The 19,732-nt window shown below is 41.9% G+C and overlaps 1 protein-coding gene across 2 annotated transcripts in view; it reads right to left on the bottom strand.

Annotated features, from left to right (window-relative positions):
• osbpl9 (oxysterol binding protein-like 9) overlaps positions 1–19,732 on the bottom strand; it is a 117,203-nt gene that overhangs the window by 50,717 nt on the left and 46,754 nt on the right. For both annotated transcript variants that reach the window (XM_084308748.1, XM_084308749.1), the window contains exon 4: positions 14,463–14,539. In XM_084308748.1, the coding sequence (XP_084164874.1) occupies positions 14,463–14,539 (77 nt within the window). The remainder of the gene's footprint in view (positions 1–14,462; positions 14,540–19,732) is intronic.

Genomic DNA, 19,732 nt, shown 5'->3' with positions numbered 1-19,732 from the left:
GTTATTGAAGACCATGTGACACTAACGTGACTAAATAGTTAATTAAATATCGTTGATCACAACTGAGGACACAAAAATGTAATTTAGAAAAACCATGACGAATTCTCTTTTAATTTATGTTAAAAGATGAGACAAAATAATTAAAACTTTTAGAATAATTCATCACGTTATTATTTCAGCATTTCCCATTTCCGTTTTCCGGGTTAAGCTCTGCAGCGTTTATGGCTAAAAGCCAAGCTACATACGTGAGGCTAAAAAAACGCGTCCCAGGTCTCTCGTGACTACAGCTTATACCAATAACCATCAAATCAAAATCAAATCAAATTTATTTGTAAGGCCCGACAACACACGTTAATGTCCCCATGGGCCGGACACGTCTTCTTTAAACAAGTCAAGAAGAAACATAACAATAAGTCAAGAACAAAACAAGAACACCATAAGGTCCAACAAATTTAAAATAAATGCAAATAAATGAATGAATGCAAGCACTCCCAGACATACCCCACGCGAAGGTAAGGAAAAACTCACTAAAACCTAACAATAGGGAAAAAATGCTCCATAGGCAGTGTGGAGGAGAGAAACCTTAGAAGGGCCATTCAAGGCGGGATCTCCCTTCTTAGATGTCGGTGATAGTAGTGTTGCAGACTAACAGTTGGTAAGCATGAACTCATGTGTGTAGTGAAACACAGATGAGTGCATGCAATAGCAACTGAACATTTTTTTTTTTTTTTTTATTGGTCTTTTCCCCCCTCCATTTTCCTCCGATTTTCTCCCATCCCAATGTTAGTCGTATGCCAATTCCCAGTCCCTTCCTGATCACTGCGCACTTACCCCCCACAGTCAGATCATCTGGGAGAGTGGAGGCTACCACGTGCTTCCTCCGACACACGTCCAGCCAATCACCGCTTCTTTTCACCTGGCAGCGCGGATTCTCATTGAGAGGGCGTAGCGTGTGGGAGGACCACACTATCCCCCTCACGTCCAATCCGCGCTTAGCAGGCGCCCCGACCGAACTGTAGGAGTCGCTGTTTACAACGACCCGGACCCACCCCGCCAGCTTCTCCCACCCTCTGATACAGCCAATTGTATCAGTGCAGACGGCCAGCCAAGCTGGTGACAACCCCGGAGCTGTGAGCTGGATTCGAACAGGCGAATCGAGCTCACAGCTCCGGGGCTGGTGACGAACGCAATCTCCGCTCGGCCACCTAACCGCGCAACTGAACATTTTGAAAGATTAAAGATAGAGCTGATAGCGAATCTATTTGAGGCACAGGGGCAACGCAAAGAGGGTCGCGTCCTCCCCGTCTTAATCACGGGACGTTCAACACTCCGGTCATCGCTCCGAGACAGCCGGAGACAGGGGGCGGCGCAGAGAGGGTCGCAACCTCCCCGACATCATCACGGGACGTCCAGCACTCCGGTCATCACTACGAGAACGGAATCTGCTACTCTCTCAACACTCCTGCGGCAGCCGAACAGTTCTACCAAAAGAACATAGCATTTAAGACGACGGAGGCTGAGAGGATGGCTAGGCTAATAGCATGGGAGTCGGGACCTATATCCCAGACACAGACTTGCTCTCTTTCATCCGTGTACACCCACTACTATCAACATTACACATGGATACAAGGACAAGACCACGTTCACTTAAAAAGGTAATGTTTGTATGAAAAGAAAAGAAACAGACGAGTACTAATACTGAGATTGACCCTGCTATAAGTTGTTATGAATCCCTTTAGCGCTTGAAGTGCACTAAAACATTGTAATGACTTTTTATTTTTCATATAATGTTGGGTACATGCTCAGTTAGAACGCTTCCAGTCTTAGGGGCTGTGATATTTTGTTACCACACTTTATGCACATAGAAGTGCGTGGAAGGTTCGCTAAGCTAATATTATTAGCCGAATGCTCTGATGGGGCCGCCATTTTAAGTTTTAAGTTTAAAGTGACGTCAGCGATCTACGGTACGACTCGGCGGAGAAAAGGGAATGTGTGTGACTGTGACGTGTGTGAAATTTGTACAGTAGGTCCCAGTGAGAATTGCAATCAGTGTGTACTGTGTATTTACACTATCCTAATGTTGCTTTGTTGGTTAAAAAAAAAATAAGCAATTTAAATCAGAATATGTTCCATTCCATGTCCGACTATTTCTGAATCTATTGACCATTTCAAGGAATGTTTGGTTACTATTGGGCTTCTAGCCTTCTACTGAACTTATTGTGAATCAGCTGATAGGGTTTTGGCTAGACTATACTTAATAAATAGAATTTCATTAGCGAAAACTAGACAAATAAGTTTTCTGCAACTAAATCTAGACAAAAATAAAAAAGATAAAATCGAGACTAACACTGACTAAGACTAAAATGCTCAGACATTTAGTTGACTAAAACTGACTAAACGAAAAATAAATGCAGATGACTAAATATGATTAAAACTAAAAAGGAGCACTTGACGCATGACTAAGACTAAAACTAAAATGAAAATAGCTGCCAAAATTAACACTGATCCCTACACCAACACCCGCTCACTCAGATCTGCCAATCAGCACCTCCTGGTGGTCCCCAGGTCCAGGCTAAAAACAAGGGGTGATCGATTTGTTTTTAATTAGTGATTAGTAATTATTTTATTCTACTTTTTTATCTGGTTTCACTGTTTTTTAACTGCCGTCTGTTGTCATTTACTTCTGATTTTGTTTTTGTTTTTATATACTAAGCTGTAGTGTAAAGCACCATGTGCATTCGTGCTGTGAAGGGTGCTATATAAATAAAAGTCATTCATTCATATTCCACATTAACAACCAGTTGACTATCCACAAGTAGATTATTATGTTTATTAAGAACAGCATGTGCACATAGTAGCAGTAGAATGTAAATAATCAGACTGTTTGCATGTTGACATAAGAGTCAGGCTACAGGACCAACCAGGCCAACATCCCTGCAGGTTAGAACATCATAGCGGCAGCAGCGTCCCAGCTTGTGTGTGCATGTCTGGGTCACAGACAACGTCACACAGTTTCCCTATGCACTTACGAGTTTGCTCTATTAGCTCAAACTCGCAACATGCACTCACACACCAAGTACAGCTACTTGATTGTTTTAAAGGTCCCGTGTCTTGCTATTCCTTTCACTATTTGGGCAATGTTACACAATTCCTGTGAGTCTATGGAACACATCTGTAAGTTATTTTTTTATTAATTGTTTTGTATTTCTAATCAAGTTCTCTAAAGCAGCATTTTTCCACCTCAAGATTCGGACAAGTGGCTCAGATATTTTACTTGTCTGAAAGCTAAACTTACTTGTCCGAAATGTACTTGTGAAAATAAAGGCCTATTAAAAAATTTATAAAAACGACAAGAGATTTGAACAATTATGTAAGGGATAATGTATAGCTACAAGGTCATTGTCGCAAAATAATTGACCGACAGAGTTTAAAATACTGAGGCGCAGAGCCGAGGTGTTTTAAACGTCAGTGAAGGTCAATTATTTTGCGACAATGATCGAGTATAGCTATACATTATCCCGCTTATTACATGGCTAACTTACTAACAAATATACCTAATTCATTGTACACCATCGACAAGACGAGATCAAATACAAACGCAGTTGTTCTGTGGCTCTGTCAGCCCAAATAAATTGATTATTATTATCGGCAGTCGGCAGGTCTGTGGTCTGATTGCACTGATGACTGAGTGCAGCTGTGCATATGCTGAGCAGCACTGATACAGTGTTGTAGTGGGCTTGATTGCGAACAGCTGCGCACAGCGGTCATTATTGCTTGGCAGAGGTCCGTTATTGTGTGATAACGGACCTCTGACGCGCGCTATTGACCAATCACAAGCAAGCATTTCGGCGATTGTGAAAACGCCATGTAATAAGATTTAATAACATAAACACAGTGTGTGTGCATTTGTGTGTGTGGGGTATATACTTTATGATCAGTCCTCCAGCTCATCTTCACTCTCCATCAGCACATCTTTCTCATCTCCCCTCTCTCTTGATGACCAGGGGTTAAACCCTGGTCTACGCCTATAGTTGTTATTACGGTATAGTTGTTATTGCCATAAATAACACCATTCAAATAAATTGTATTTTTATTTGAAATAATTTCTTTTAACAATAGGCACATTAGATCAACAGGTAACAAAAAAAAACGTTTATTAAACATTCTATTAAAGATTCTGATATTTTCGAGGGTCTCGTGCCACTGTCAGTGTCAACTAAGCGAGCACTCAGAAGACGCTCGCCGTTTGTCCGGGACAAGTAATATTGACGTACAGAGATTGAGAGTTTCCAGTGTGACACTGTGAGACAGGCACTTTCTGATCAGATGGAATAACGTTACTATTCGTTTGGGGAATATATATATATATATTAGGGGTGGAATGGTTCACAAAATCGACGGTTCGGTTCGTATCACGGTTTTAGGTTTACGGTTTTTAACGTTGTTTTTTATTTAAAACAAATTTAACACTCAAAATACCATACATCAACATAAAATATATAGCCTAAAAATAATCCAACTTTTCAGTTATTCTCAAGGACGTAGTCATGCAAAAACTGAAAGAATGAGGCCATTTGACATCAGGCACATTATTTTGACAGTGATGGTTAGAGCTAGGAGAGATGTTGGTACAGCAAGAGGGGCATTGCTGATTTAAACATGCTTCTAATTTATTTGGTAAAAAAAAAGCTTTACCTTTAATAATGTTTGGCACACAAAGACCGAACTGACTGAAAAATATAGGCAACATTTGTCAAAGTATTAACTTAGTGCAAACAAAAAATTATTAAACCTTTCCATTTTTGTGGCCACATTATAGACAAAGGCCAACATAAAGTATGCATAATGCTCAACCAGCACTAGACTTTATTAAAAAGTAAAAGTCACAGAAAAGATTATTAGGGTTTTAAATACGGACGTTTATGGGGTTTCTTGTATTAATAATAATTTGCACTAAGGAATGTTGTAAGTTGTTATCTTAAAAAAAAAGGAGATGTTACAAGGGAATGGGGAATATAAACCCCCCCACAGTGGTGTGTGGAGTTGGTACGTCTCAGCAGGGACCAGGATGTTGTGGGTTGCAGATGCAGTTGACACACGCTCTAGTCTCCTGGCTCGTTATTGAACACAAACAGTTATCTTTGAACCTCTGTTGTCAAGCCTCGTCAATATACTCCCCTTCCCCACTAATCGAACTGGTGTCGTGGAGTCACTTCTCTGTGAGCGTTTCCACGGTTAGCTTGCGGCTAACATTAGTTAGCTTGCGGCTAAAGTTAGTTAGCTCGTAGCTAGCTAACGTAACGTTAGCCTAGCTCGAGGCTAACGTTATATAACCGAACAATACACACATGCCCCGAACCGTGGAGGTCGTACCGAACGGTGTACGGTTCGAATGAGTACCGTTCGGTACGACCTCCACGGTTCGGGGCATGTGTGTATTGTTTGGTACACGGTTCGAATGCGTACCATTCCACCCCTAATATATATATATTTTTACTTGTCCGCTTAAAAGCGTCATTCCCGGCCATGCTCAAGTTGCCGGAGGACGCTTTACAGCGTCCTTATATATACCAGCGTTTCTCAACCTTTTTTTTCAGTCACGGCACCCTTCATGTGTTTATAGGTCTCACCCTCTGGCCTCTGAAGTTGCTAATGTCTTTTTTATTTGGGCCTCACAGGGTTAAAAGTACCCTGTGAGACCCATGGTTGCAAAATTACAAAATCACTTTTAGCCATTTAAAAAATGAATGTTTATTTAAAAAATGTTAAACACATATATAGTCAATTGGTCCTGTTGTTCAGCCTCACAATGCTATTTGATAGTAAATGTGTTTATATGTCCCACCCTCTGGCCTCTGAAGTTGCTAATGTCTTTTTAATTTGGGCCTCACAGGGTTAACCTTTTAAGCCAGAGATATACAGTAAAAGTGTATATTTTCAGCATTACGTTTGTTTACCAATTATTTTAACTGTTATTAGTGAAATATAAGATTATAGAAATTACAGGGCATTGAGTCGGAAACCGGCCCATATTGACAGGAGGAAGTGGCACAGCCAAAAGTGAGTGTAGTCTTTTGAAGGAAGAGACTCAGGGCTTTCGAATTTCGAAAAACTATCCTATCCAGCTCACACCAGCCCCTGTCAATCATCGGACTTCTGGATTTACTTTTTTATTTCTCTTATTTTTTGGGATCATCTCCCACAAACCTGAACGTTATTGCCATAAAACAGAACGCAGTTAGTTTATCTACCTTTCCGTGAACGTCTTGCAAAAAACGGTGTTCCAATACGATGAAAAATGGTGGAGAAATTGACATTATAAAAAATATGGCAGAATTCAGGTCTGGTAAATTTTAGCATGGTGTTATTCACAGTCAAAGATATTTTTTTTTTTTTTTTTTTTTTTTAATAGAATTGATATTCTCCTTTGGTTCATTACAATTTACTCAAGCCTAGTAACATACACACTATTTCTGACACTGATCCATATATGTCCCTAGATTCAGATACCAAGAACATGCAAATGGTCCATTTAAATTTTATAATTATTATTATTTATTTTTATGGATGGAAGAGCTGCACATTGACGGGCAAAGAGCTGCATGCGGCTCGCGAGCCATGGGTTGGCCACCCCTGCTCTAGTCGATTTTGAGCACAAAGTTCATCATAGATCTAGCCTCTTTAGATTGATGCATTCAACTTAAAAAAAAAAAAATTATACAAACCCCCATTGCTATAAAACAATGCTAAACACTGGAAAAGGCTATTTATAAGACAGGGGACCTTTAATATTATATATAGTCCGGCAAGAAATGCATAAAGGAAAACTTGTCTCTTTGGAAAAATCGCCTTTTATAGCTCCATCTGTAGTTAAAACATTTACTTCGGTGTTCTTCTTTTCGTGCTTTACTTTGGTTTGATGAACCTGCCTGCAGAGAACAACATGGCAGTTTTCATGAAAATTCATCAGGAGAAGTTGGAGATGGAGCTATAAACGTGGATTTTTTACAAAGTTGTATTATTCGTTTTTCTTACCAGACTATATACAATAATAAAACAATCAAGTAGCTGTGCTTGGTGTGCGAGTGCACATTGAGAGTACGAGAGAAAATTTGCGAAAGTGCATAGGGACATTGTATGAGATTTATCTGTGACTAGGGTTGGGTATCGTTTTGAGACACTATATTAACTCAGTTCTAATGATATCACGCTATCTCGAGTTTTCAGAGGCTTAATACGTATTTCCCCAAACTACATAGTGCAGCTTTAAACTTGAATTGCATCGAGAGAGAGAGAGAGAGAGAGAGAGGAGAGAGAGAGAAATATGGCCAAAATCACCATAGAATTACTATATAACTTCATGCATATTTTATTAGTAATGTAGCTTGATTTATTCCCTGTAGAGACAACTAGAATCAATGTAACCATCTCTCTTGCTATAGTGTCAGGTTGTAACATTCCTAAAGCACCAAGCCAACAGAGGGTAGTTCATCTTAGATGACATCTGACCTCATCTGTGGTGTTCAATATGTCTTCATGTTACACACATAGGATGGGAAAGAACGGATGAGTTCAAACAATTAACAATTGAGAGTAATGTTGGGGAATAATTGATAAATTGATATAATTTATATGCAAGAACATATCATATTAATTTATATGTAAATTAAAAAATTATTTGTTAGACTTTTGTGTTTAGTTTTCTTTATATACATGTATTATTTGAACGGCTTGAGGCTATATCTGTACTTGTTTGTTTGTTGTTGTTGTTGTTGTTGTTGTTGTTGTTGTTGTTGTTGTTGTTGTTGAAATAAACTCAATCAAATCAAAAATCATATTATTAGATTACACAAACATTACAGAGCAGGTTTCCCTGAGAATATTTAATCCACACCATTCAATACAAAGGTTATATTATGGAGGAGTTATGGAGGAACATAGGAGTTATTACCAAATCAGGTGGCCAGTAGATTTAGCTAAGACTCATTGTGATATACAAAGATAATTATAATGATCAAGGTCCTATAGTAGAAACAAGTGAGGGATTATGTTAAGTATTACTCTACTAAGTATTATTCAGCACTAAGGTTCTAACGGCTCTTCTAAAAAGGTCAACCATCAACAATATTTGTTATATACAATAGCATACATAGTCCATTGTATCAAGCTCAACACTGCAAGTGGACAATAATAGGCACACAGAGAACACACTCAGGTCAAAGGACAGTTTAGTCAGCAGTAGGGTACCTTCTACAGGTGGGGACTTAAATAGAGGATAAAAGCAGACTACTTTTAGAGACCTCCTTCTGTATAAAAGGAGGACACAAACAGAGAGTGCTAGATTTTTTATCAGGATGGGGAGAAGGACCGAGCACAGGGTTCGAAATTAACGGGGGCTTTGGGCAAAATGCACTTGAAAATTCACCAAATGCCCTCGAAAATCAGTTAAGGGGGGCAAGAAAAGCCTCAGACAGTTTACTAATTATATATATAATTATATATATGCTCTACAGTGCGAGCATTTCACTCGTATTTGCCCCTAATAATAATTGTGTGTGTGCGAACCGGAAAAATCATTTACTCGCAGTGTGCGAGTGAAGATTACAAGCGCCGCTGTTAATAGTTCAGAAACTACAAGTCCCACATTCCACAAGGCGCATAAACGTCCAATCACAGTAGAGTTTCCTGCAGTGACACGGCTGGTTTCACGAGAGAAATTAAACGATAAACACAGTACGCGCTGGAACAGAAAGTCACGGTACCGGCATAGGCAAGTTATACATTCAGAATCAGACAACGCTAAAGAATCAGCCAGCCATGAAGCCCATTCATTTTTATTTTGAGAAAAAGAGAGACGAGGAGAAAGAGGAATCCGGCGAGGCAGCTAATGTTACTGAGGCGGATAACGTTAGCGAAGTTAGTCACTGTGGGCCAGCCAGTGACTTTGGTGGTGTGACGGTAGGGATGGGAATTGATCAGATTTTATCAATACGATTCCACTATCGATTCTGCTTATCGATCCGATTCTTTATCGATTCCCTTATCGATTCCTGATAAATTTATAATTTTACTAAATAAATTGGAAATGCAACAGAACTAAGCTGGTTAGAATAACAACATGTAAAACTTGACATTTCTGATTGTCATTTATTGTTGAGCCCCCATGTCAGAAAAATACAAAAACTGTAAAAGTGTCTCTTAACACTTTCAGAGCCCTTGCTTAACCTTGATTTACTGGTTGAATGCCCACCATCCACTTCAATGTTAGCGTTAAAAACGCCTAATCTATGTTTAAAATTATGGCTATGTGTCTAATCTGCCCGTCGCTTATCAATGACTCGTTTTCCAGTCAACAATGTCGAAGCGGATTGTTTTTTTATCAGTTCATTTTAGTTTTATAGCATTTTGAAAAGCCCTCGTTTTCAAGGAAATATATAAAGATTCCATGATAAAAGACGTTTACTGGAATATTCTAGAATACACAAAAACGCTGTAATTTTTCGGCCTAATTATGAATCGTTTTCAAATAAACGCTAGATTATCGATAGTATATGTGTACGTATGCACGCTAGATACGCGAGCTGAAAAATCGATTCTCTGATTTCCTCATCAGCGATCACAGCCACATTACACATAGGGGAAACGCTGAGATCTCAGCGAATACAACTCTGATTATCCCAAGACTGGTAAAATAGATTCCTTTCCTCAGATCAGATGTTCTCCAAAAAGATCATTCCAATTCCTGATCGCCATTCCAAATATCGATTGAGTATTGGCTACTGTGAATATATATTCAAGGCTGATTCCCGTCCCGCGATGACTTCCATGTTGAGCAGACAGCTTGCCAGCTCAAGGAGCCAGCTGGCGCCGCCTCTACATATCGACTGATCCCCTAAGCGACTGACCTGCAGTTACACAGGGATAGACAATAGGGGGCGCTTTTTTTCCATTCTGAACTGCTGGAGGAACTGCTGTACCAACGGGAGACTCGGTTGATGAAATATGAAATCAGATCGCTAATAAACAAATAAAACGACAGGGCGGCTATGTGGTGCAGTGGGCAAGGCGCTCACCACCAATGCAGGAGACGCTGGGTTCGAGACCAGCTCTCCGCGTTGCTATCAGCTTGGCTGGTCGTTCATACTAATACAATTGGCAGTATTAGGGGGTGGGAAGCTGATGGGTGGGGATCGGACGTTGTGGACAGCGACTCCTACAGGTCGGTTGGCGCGCCTGCGCAGCAGAATCAGGAAGCGACGGGGGCGGCGTGCCCTCGAAAACGCAGACCCGACGCTGAGAGATTGCGCTGTGCAGGTGAAAATATGAGACTGCTGCTTCCTCGAGTACCGGAGAGGACACGTGATGCAAGGTTTAGTCCACATTGCAGCTGGCTTGTGGGAGGCATGGCCTAACAACATTCGAGACAGGGGAGGGTAGAATTGGACGATACGAAATTGGGATGGGAGAAAAATAGAAAATGGGAGAAAAAGTTGATAAAAAAAAGGTATATAAAAAAAACGATATTTGTCGTCGTGGGCACTCAGTGGGGGGCCTAATACAACGAGATATGTCGTCCGTGGCACTAAAAGTGTTAAAGGAAATAAAAGTGCGACGTTTATAGCAGTGGAAAACGTTTATTTTGTACAGTATCCAACGTTAACACGAACCTAAACTAACGTTACAACTAACCTAAAGTTAGTTTAGGTTCGTGTTAACGTTAGATAATGTACAAAATAAACGTTTTCCGCTGCTATAAACGTCGCACTTTTATTTTGAAAACCCCAGAAAGGAAGTCATTATATTTGCTTTACCATCCTGTTCTGTGTTAGCTCCGGTTAGCTCAAAGCGTGCAGTAGTTAGTATTATATTATCAATACCAGCCATTGGATTACTGTTTTCTAAATTGGGGAGGCTTTTAATCGTCAAGGTAAGAGGATTTTAAGTCATGGTATCCATAAACTTCAATCGGTTCGGATCCTTTGAAAGAATGAGAATATCAACAAACACGGCTTCACGTTGAAACCACTGACTGCGCCCAGAGACTCGAGTGGTTAGGCAAAAAATTGTTCAGAGTATATTTGCTTATAAAACGAAATTGTCTAATTTAATTATTTTTTATTTCTCCACGTGGTGAATACACAGGTCACAACATGTTTACAGGAACGTTTTTGAGTTGTATTTGGTGACTGTAAGACCCTGTAGGGAACGTCAGGCTCCGCCCGCCCCCCCCCCCCCCCCCCCCCACTTCCAGTGATGAAGCTAAGCTACGCTAACGGAGCGACTGTTCCCAAAGCTAAATGCACGCACAGAGACAAAAAAGGTATGCATCTTCTTGTCTAACTCCAGGGAAGATGTTAAATAAGCTAATTTCCCAAAATGTTGGAGTTTTCCTTTAAAGAACATTTATTTTCTTTTATTCTTAAACTAATTTCATCTATTGAATAACGACCTGTTGAATGTAACTACAGTTCCACACACACACACACACACACACACACACACACACACACACACACACACACACACACACACACACACACACACACACACACACACACACACACACACACACCCTGTAAGGTATTGGCTTGTGTTGCTACACGGACATGTTTGTATGTTGCACAGTACTTCCTGGCTTACAGACTAGTAAACAACAGTCAACGTGATCGTCACACGCTCTCCGTCTCTTATTATATGTGAACTAAAGAGTACAAGGTTTACACAACAGCCCCCACCCCCTTTTTATTGTATTTGTACTACCTGCTGTCAGCTGTTTCTCTCTCTGTGAGTTTTGTGAGCTTGATTAGCTAGCGTTAGCTCGCGTTAGCTAGCGCTAGCTCCGCGGCTAATCTTAGCTTACCCTGAATTAAATCAATGACTAGGTTCTAAAACATTAGAGTAGTTTCACTGCACATAGAAGCAGCCAAACAGCGGGAGCATTTCGGGAGCATATGACCAAAACCCAGGCAATTTCGAGCCCTTAAGGAATCAAATAGTCTGCCATGGCTACATGCGTGGCGCTAACGTTATGCGCAACTGTAGGAAAAACCTGGCAGCGATAAGGGAATCGATAGTCACGGAGGCATGCGATTCCAGGAATCGGATAATTAGGAACCGGCTCCCAACGGGAACCGGTTTTCGATTCCCATCCCTATGTGACGGGTGTGTGCTATTGCACAGATGTGTGTCCCGTTCCCGTTTGCACCCGTACATACACACACGCACATAGTAAGCCATCACTGGGAATGCTCAGAGGAAAGGGGGGCTGAGAATATCTGTGTCTATCTGTGTGTGTGTCTCGCTCTCTCTCCCTCTCCCTCTCTACATCTCTCTCTCCTGAACATATTTCATTCAAAAGGAAGACATTGATGGACAGTAGCTATACGTATAAATTATAGCTCAGTTGTAGCTGTAACAGAATAATTGTATTAACTATTAATTAACTATTATTCAATAGCGTTTCAATTATAATTAATTAAATAATTGTATACAGAATTTTCCATGTTCTGTCATCTAATAATATATTCCATTGCCTTTCCGATCTGTATCAAAATCAAAATGTTGGTATCGTGACAAGACTACAACATACAAAAGCAGCTTGACAACAGATATCCTTTGCGTCTAGGCATGGGCCAATTTGTGATTTTGGTGGTATGTGCTATTTGCACAGATGTTTATCCCTTAGTATGCACACGCACAGTATAATATGCATGTAATAAATAGTTTGTTAACACTTTGAATGCCCATCACGAGATATCTCGGGTTATCAGCCCGCCCCCTGAATGCCCATCACGAGAATTCTTGTGATTTTTTTTTAATTTATTAGCGATCTGAATTCATATTTCATCAACCGAGTCTACCGTTGGTAAACCAGCTCCACCAGGCGCTCAGATGTGAAAAAGCGGCGCCTATCGTCTCCCAGATGGTAATGCAACCTTTTGGATTGGACTGAAAATGGATGAGAAAAAAAAACTCCGGAATCCACATTTTACTTCTCACACATGTAACCGGAGCCGATCAGATTCATTGTGGACCCTCAGCACAGCGTGTAATATGTGTTTTACAGTATACGCGTTGGATCAATAAAAGGATCGATTTTTGGAATGGCGATCAGGAATTGGAATAATCCATCTGATCTCAGGTAAGGAATCTATTTTACCAGTCTTAGGATAATCAGACCTGTTTTCACGGAGATATAAGCTTTTCCCCTATATGTGATATGGCTGTTTGACTGTGTGAGCGATCAGGAACTAAGATAATAGATTTTCAGCTCGTGGCACCAGCGTGCATACGTACACATATACTATCGATAATCTGGCGTTTATTTGAAAACGATTCATAAATAGGCCGAAAAATTACAACGTTCTAGAATATTACAGAACAGGGCGTTTATCACGGATTCTTTTTTTCCCCCTTGAAAACGAGGGCTTTTCAAAATGCTATAAAACGGAAATGAACCGATAAAAAAACAATCCGCTTCGACAATGTTGACTGGAAAATGAGTCATTGATAAGCAACGGGCAGATTAGACACAGCCATAATTTAAAACATAGATTAGGCGTTTTTAACGCTAACATTGAAGTGGATGGTGGGCATTCAACCGGTAAATCAAGGTTAAGCAAGGGCTCTGAAAGTGTTAAGGGGGGCAAAAAAAGCCCTGGATTTATTTTATTTTTTTCTAACCCTGACTGAGCCACAGGGGGCCAGAACAGTGGGTGATAGATGAGATGAGATATGAGAGAGAGAGAGAGGGGGAGAGAGAGAGAGAGAGAGATGCTCAAACCAAACAAAAGCAGGTTATTTTACGCAGCAGATTAAATGTGGGACTTTGATACTTGGATGGACAATATACACATGTTGTTGTAACCTTTAAACAAATCTTGAAAATCACACCGGTGTGAAATAAAGAAAATGAATTGGCACGTCTAAGCATTTAGCTTTTGACATGATGCTGTTCTGCTTACTGCAGGTAGGTAAGAGAAAAGTGTTCTGCAACTTTCACGACCACAAAAGGGGCGATTGATGGTCGTTATGCATAAGTTGCGGCACCAACATTTGTTTTGTGATCGGGTCCGGGTAGTACAGAGCATGTTGACTAACAACCCCATCTAGCAAGCAAGCTGGGGCGCTGTTGTGGCTAGGTTAAAACATACATAAACAGTGGTTCAAATGATGACACGTGCCGTTTCACAGTACTGTCATAAGTCAGCGTCTTTGGGTTCTTGAAAAGCGATATATAAATCAAATTAATTATTATAAGTTCCAATATTCTGCCCCCGAAAGCTAAAGCAAAAAAACTAAATAGAATACTTACCCTCCACCCCCACCGAGCAGAGGGTTAGTGTACTTACCCCCCACCCCTAACGAGCAGAGGGTTAGTGTACTTACCCCCCACCCCTAACAAGCAGAGGGTTAGTGTACTTACCCCCCACCCCTAACGAGCAGAGGGTTAGTGTACTTACCCTGAGTTGAAGGGTGTGGCGGAGAATAGTTCCTTCTAAGGCGTGGATCCACTTCTCCCGCTCATCTGCATCCCGGGCTGAGAGAGAGAGAGAGAAGCACACAGAACACACCCAGTGAGCCATGTTTTCCACTGAGCAGTCTACCACTGGCAGCAGCAACAGCCTCTCATTACAGGGCAAGAGCACAGCAACAGCACACCGTCATTACGTCCAAGCACTGATATCACGTTTGTATTCATCTGCCCAGTTCGCTACCTAGTAGTAGTACCTACCACACACAAAATAATAATCCCAAAGACGCAATTTTACAAAGTAGTCAGTCAGTTGATTTACCCCCACCAGAACTATTTTGAATATGGTTTGTATCATGAGAGCTTGAACTGCCAGAGCAGAGGTGCAGCCTACATTTATCACAACATCCATTTAGGTGTAAGTTAACACATATCTCCATGAGAAAGAAACGTTATATGGTCATTGATCAGATTTGGGGGTGGGCGTATTCTATGGTCAGGGTAAATGAGCTAAAGGATGAGGCAGGACAGGGCAGCTAGACTGGTTCCTACGCTGGGCCAGGCTGCACCCTCAGAGCAAAGAAACAGAACAAACAGCCTGCCGGTGACATTAAACAGTGACCAGACCACAAACCCCTGACATCTACAATACACACACACACACACACACACACACACAGACTGGCAGAGCCACAGATACACCTCTAAATGTCATAGGCATACAAAGACACACAGAGAAAAAGCCTACACATAGAAAGACAGAAAGAATACATTAAGGCATCAAATTAAAGTTAAGGCTCTACATCCTGGAATGGAGCAAGTAATGTTACAACTTGCTTCTCCTGCACTGGAATCACAACAAAAGCGCATGACAAGCAGGCACCAATAGTCAAACAAGGAAACCAAAAATACCTTTAAGCTAGTCTACGAAATCTGTAAAGTAAAAAAACTCAAGTCAGCGCAATTGAGTAGGCTCCCCGTTTCCTGTGAGAGTCATTCTTCATGTGAACAGCCTGCATGCTAGATGGATGGGCTGGTCTAGGAGAGACGAGAGGCTGAGCAGCGCTGTGGCAGCAAAGCTTTTAAAGACATTAAAGACAACCGAGGCCCGGGCCAATCCACTCAGCTAGCACCTCTCGCTTCACTCAGCTAGCACCTATCGCAGCGAGACAGAGGAAAAGAATACTGGTGCGAATGTTGTTTAGGTCTATTCACAACCGCACATATAGGTAGTAGCAGGGCCATTCAACTAAAACAAAACTGCAGTCCTAGGCTGTACACAACACAGAGAATTCAATTGCATGTCTAATATTCTGGTCTGTAGATCGCATGTAGGGCCTATTCACTGTATTTCCCACAGAGGTGCGAGCTGCAGCCAGCTATGTCCCATCCCCTCATGATATTTACTGCCTGGGTAAACAAACCTGGATCCTGATCTCTGCTGCCGTGTCCAACTCAACCCTGTTCCGATGGAATAGTCAGACACTCGGTTAGCCAGTCAGTCAGTCAGTCAGTCAGTCAGTCAGTCAGTCAGTCAGTCAGTCGGTAACACAGTCAGCTAACCATTCAAAAAGTCAGTGAGCCATTCAGCCAGCCAGTCATTTTGTCAGCGAGCCATTCAGCCAGCCAGTCATTTAGTCAGCGAGCCATTCAGTCGGTCATATGATGAGAGGCACACCGTCAGAGACATCATCTGACCTGCCCAGTGGGTCAATATGAAAAGGGAATCCACAATAGCTGTGACTGCGTGCACACACCAATTTCAGCCTCCTAGGGCAGGAACTGTGACCACTAGAGCATGGGGACACTTTTGTGGACCAACCAACCAAACAACCAACTAACAGAGCGAGCTATAGAGCTGCTGGTCGCAGCCAATAAGATCATGGTGTATACATACAGCAAAATCAACCGCGACATTGTCCTTGACATCCAGTGAATCTATGAGCCATCAGTAGGCTGCATATTGTTCCGTTTCTTTGCGCAGTTGAGACACAGACGCAAACTCTGAAGTCCTGAAGTTAAAAGTGAATCCTCCTCTTGTTCCACGTGAACTTAGAGGTCGCCTAACGACATCAACTAGTGCTGCGCTTTTATGATGCAGCTGGAGGCAACTCAGTCCTGAGTCCAGCCCCTAAGTACTTTCCTAACTGAGGAAGGTGTGCTTCCTAACAGCATTACCTTCTAATGCATCCCCTCTGCTCAGGGAGGCAGAGAGCCACTTCAAGGCCATTAGAGGAACATACACACACACGCTAGTTCACATACAAGTTTCAAGCATGCATGTATACACACACACACAAACTGCAGTTCAGTGCCTTACTCAAGGGGTCTTTAGCAGCGATGGGGAGTATAGAGTATGGATGGCTGGGGTGCTTTAAAATTTCCTCCCAGTTCGATTGATCGCATGATGTACTCGATTAGTGATGGAAATCTATTTTTAGAACGCATCTTAAAAAGCATGGCGGCAGCAGCAATAACGATGCACAGCAGTAACACGTCTCATTCCGGCTTTGTTTTCTCTGCAGCCTGGGGTCATAGAAACCAGGGAGACCCGACAGGTTACGGAGAACCAAGTGTGGTTTGTCAACTCGCAGGCATTTGGGAAGATTTCCATTCTCTCTTTGCACACCTCTCCAAAAAGATATTACAAATAAGTCAAAACCTGAAAACAGTTGTTTTGGAAGCCGACCACAATGGAGGTGTCTGAACCAAAAACAATATATACACACATACATAATATGGAAAATGTGAAAAAATTTATATCAAGTTTCCTCGTAACCACAAAGTGTGACTGGTGTTTTTTGTTAACGGTTCAACCCCTAGAATATAAGTGTGACTGGTTTGGTGGCTGCGGTGGGATCATCATCCAGTAGGAGTTTGATGACACCATGGTGAAACGACTCCAGATTGGAAGTCACCACACAGACACATGACGCAGACAGACACACACTACACTGGCAGCAATGCATCTAATAACCCCATGAGTCCATCTCCCATCTCCAAAGGTGAGGTTATCCATCACACAGACACTTTCGATCTACACAACCCTCTCTTCACAATACTCCATCTCTCCCCCTTCTCCCAAAAGGGACCCTGTGAATTATTCATCGCTCCTATTCTTCCTCCTCCTCCTCCTCCTCCTCCTCTTCCCATCGTCTTCAGACAAACTAATGGGACGTTCTGTTATGGACACGGGGGGGGGGGGGGGGGGGGGGGGGTGTTGATACAATGACGTGAAGAGAAACTGCTACGTTGAGCATCTTTTCGTTTCAAGACAGCTGACGGGGCTCTTCCCTGGGATGGATGACATGGTGACACGGTGATGCTTGGGGGATGTTGTAGCGGATATTAAAAAGGCTTTTGACTGACTGGAAGTTTCACACGGCGAAGCAGGCAGAGTTTCAAGGAAACTATAAAAGAAGGAAGGGTCATTACATCACTGTGTAGCGTGCGAATGCACGTTGGTGCCAAGTGTGGAAACCTTTGGTTTGCCCAACGTTGAGTTGAATGGGATCAGCCATCTCCTCGTTTTAAGACATTTATAAACCGGTTATAAACCGGTTATTACATTGTATAACAATTTGTTGCATTGTTAACTAGCTAATGTTTGATATACTAGTTGATGTATATTTCCTCAGATAGCCGGTGTATTAATTTTTTTATAGAGGTTTCAATAGAACTGGCACCAAAATCCGACACAAAGCCGAACATAGAACGCTGGTATTCTGACGTGATGACCCTTCCTTCTTTTATAGTTTCCTTGGTCCGTTTAAGGAAGAGTCCTGGAACAAAAGATGGAACCAGGAGACTGGAGGAAAGACCGGCATGAGAGAGAGAGAGAGAGAGAGAGAGAGAGAGAGAGAGAGAGAGGAAGGAGTTTCTCATCCGGTGCGTGTGACGCTCCAGGCTGGCTACCGGTGTCGAGGGAGGAGAGGAGAGACTGATAGCTACTGAAGATAAGAGGAGGAGAAGGAGCAGGGGAGCGAGGGAGGAAAGGGTAAAGACGGAAGAGTAGAAGGTAAAAGGCTCTCAGGCAGCTCTGATGCTACGCCAGGGGGAGAGCGCCTGATGAATAATGGATGGCTCTCTAAATAGAAAGCCACAACAGCACAAGAGCTGCTTCCAAGCATTGGATCACTGGCCCAAAACCACCCTGTGACTCCCCCCTAACCTCTGCCCCTGTCCATGCACCAGGCTTACTATAATTAACTCGTATACACAGACACACACAGGCTTCTGTGAATGGACGCAGCCTAAGTATGGAGCATCCGCAGACCAAGATCGTTTTACAGCAACAGAGTAACTGCATCTGCCTAACATCCTGTGTGTCCCATGGTATCCAGGCTAACATCTCCAGAGTCACCTCATGTGTACCACACGCTGCGGGCCGTTCCGCCTGTGTGCCGGTGCAGGGAGGAGTGGCATTCTGGGTATCTGGGCAGCAGATGTGCTCCAACGTGGCAGAGGAGAACGTCATGCCGTCCTTTTCACTTGATCATTGTAATTAATTATAAAAAGACACTATAAAGCCTAAATCACACTCGCACGTCAAACTGGATGTGTTTCCGGTCGTAGGAGCCTGCCGGCAGAGCCTATGTGCACCTCTCCAGAACTGTAACTGCCCATGGGGAAATGCAGCGTGTTGGCAAGTGCTGCGATTGACCCATTTGCCTTGAGCCGCACATTTCCGTATTTACCTTGATGTGTAATAATAATAAACGTTATTTGTATAGCACCTTTCATACAGAAACTGCAGCCCAAAGTACTTCACAACAGAAAAAAGACAGGCGTAAAATGAGCACAAAAAAGTGCAGAGATATAAAATCACAGTTGTTCACATTAGGATCTAACATCCCAACAGGTCACCACCTTGTTTATGGTTTGATTCCGTTTTAAATGGACAATAATAAAAAGAGTAAGATAAAATAGACAAGAGTAAAATAGTGCAATAGTGCAGTGCAATAAAATAGTAGAATAGAATAGATCAAATACTTTTCTACAGTGAAATTAAATAGTTCTGGATTAGTTTAACAGTTCAAAGTCGTCTTTACCTTCTCCATTTGGTATCCACTAGTGATGCACCGATGTGAAAATTGTGGCCGATACCGATAACCGATATTAATATTGCTGTTCTGGCCGATACCGATATTTACCGATGTCGATATCTCTGTATAGAAAACACTTTATGATAATCAAATAAAGAGCTATTTTCCAAAATGCATATTTTTTTTTACTTTTGTAACTTATTTTCAGAAATGA

This window comes from Notolepis coatsorum, assembly GCF_963971535.1.
Source record: "Notolepis coatsorum genome assembly, chromosome: 2".
NCBI classification, from domain to species: domain Eukaryota; kingdom Metazoa; phylum Chordata; class Actinopteri; order Aulopiformes; family Paralepididae; genus Notolepis; species Notolepis coatsorum.
The sequence above is the reverse complement of the archived record's forward strand: the minus strand, read 5'-3'. Positions and strand labels throughout refer to the sequence as shown.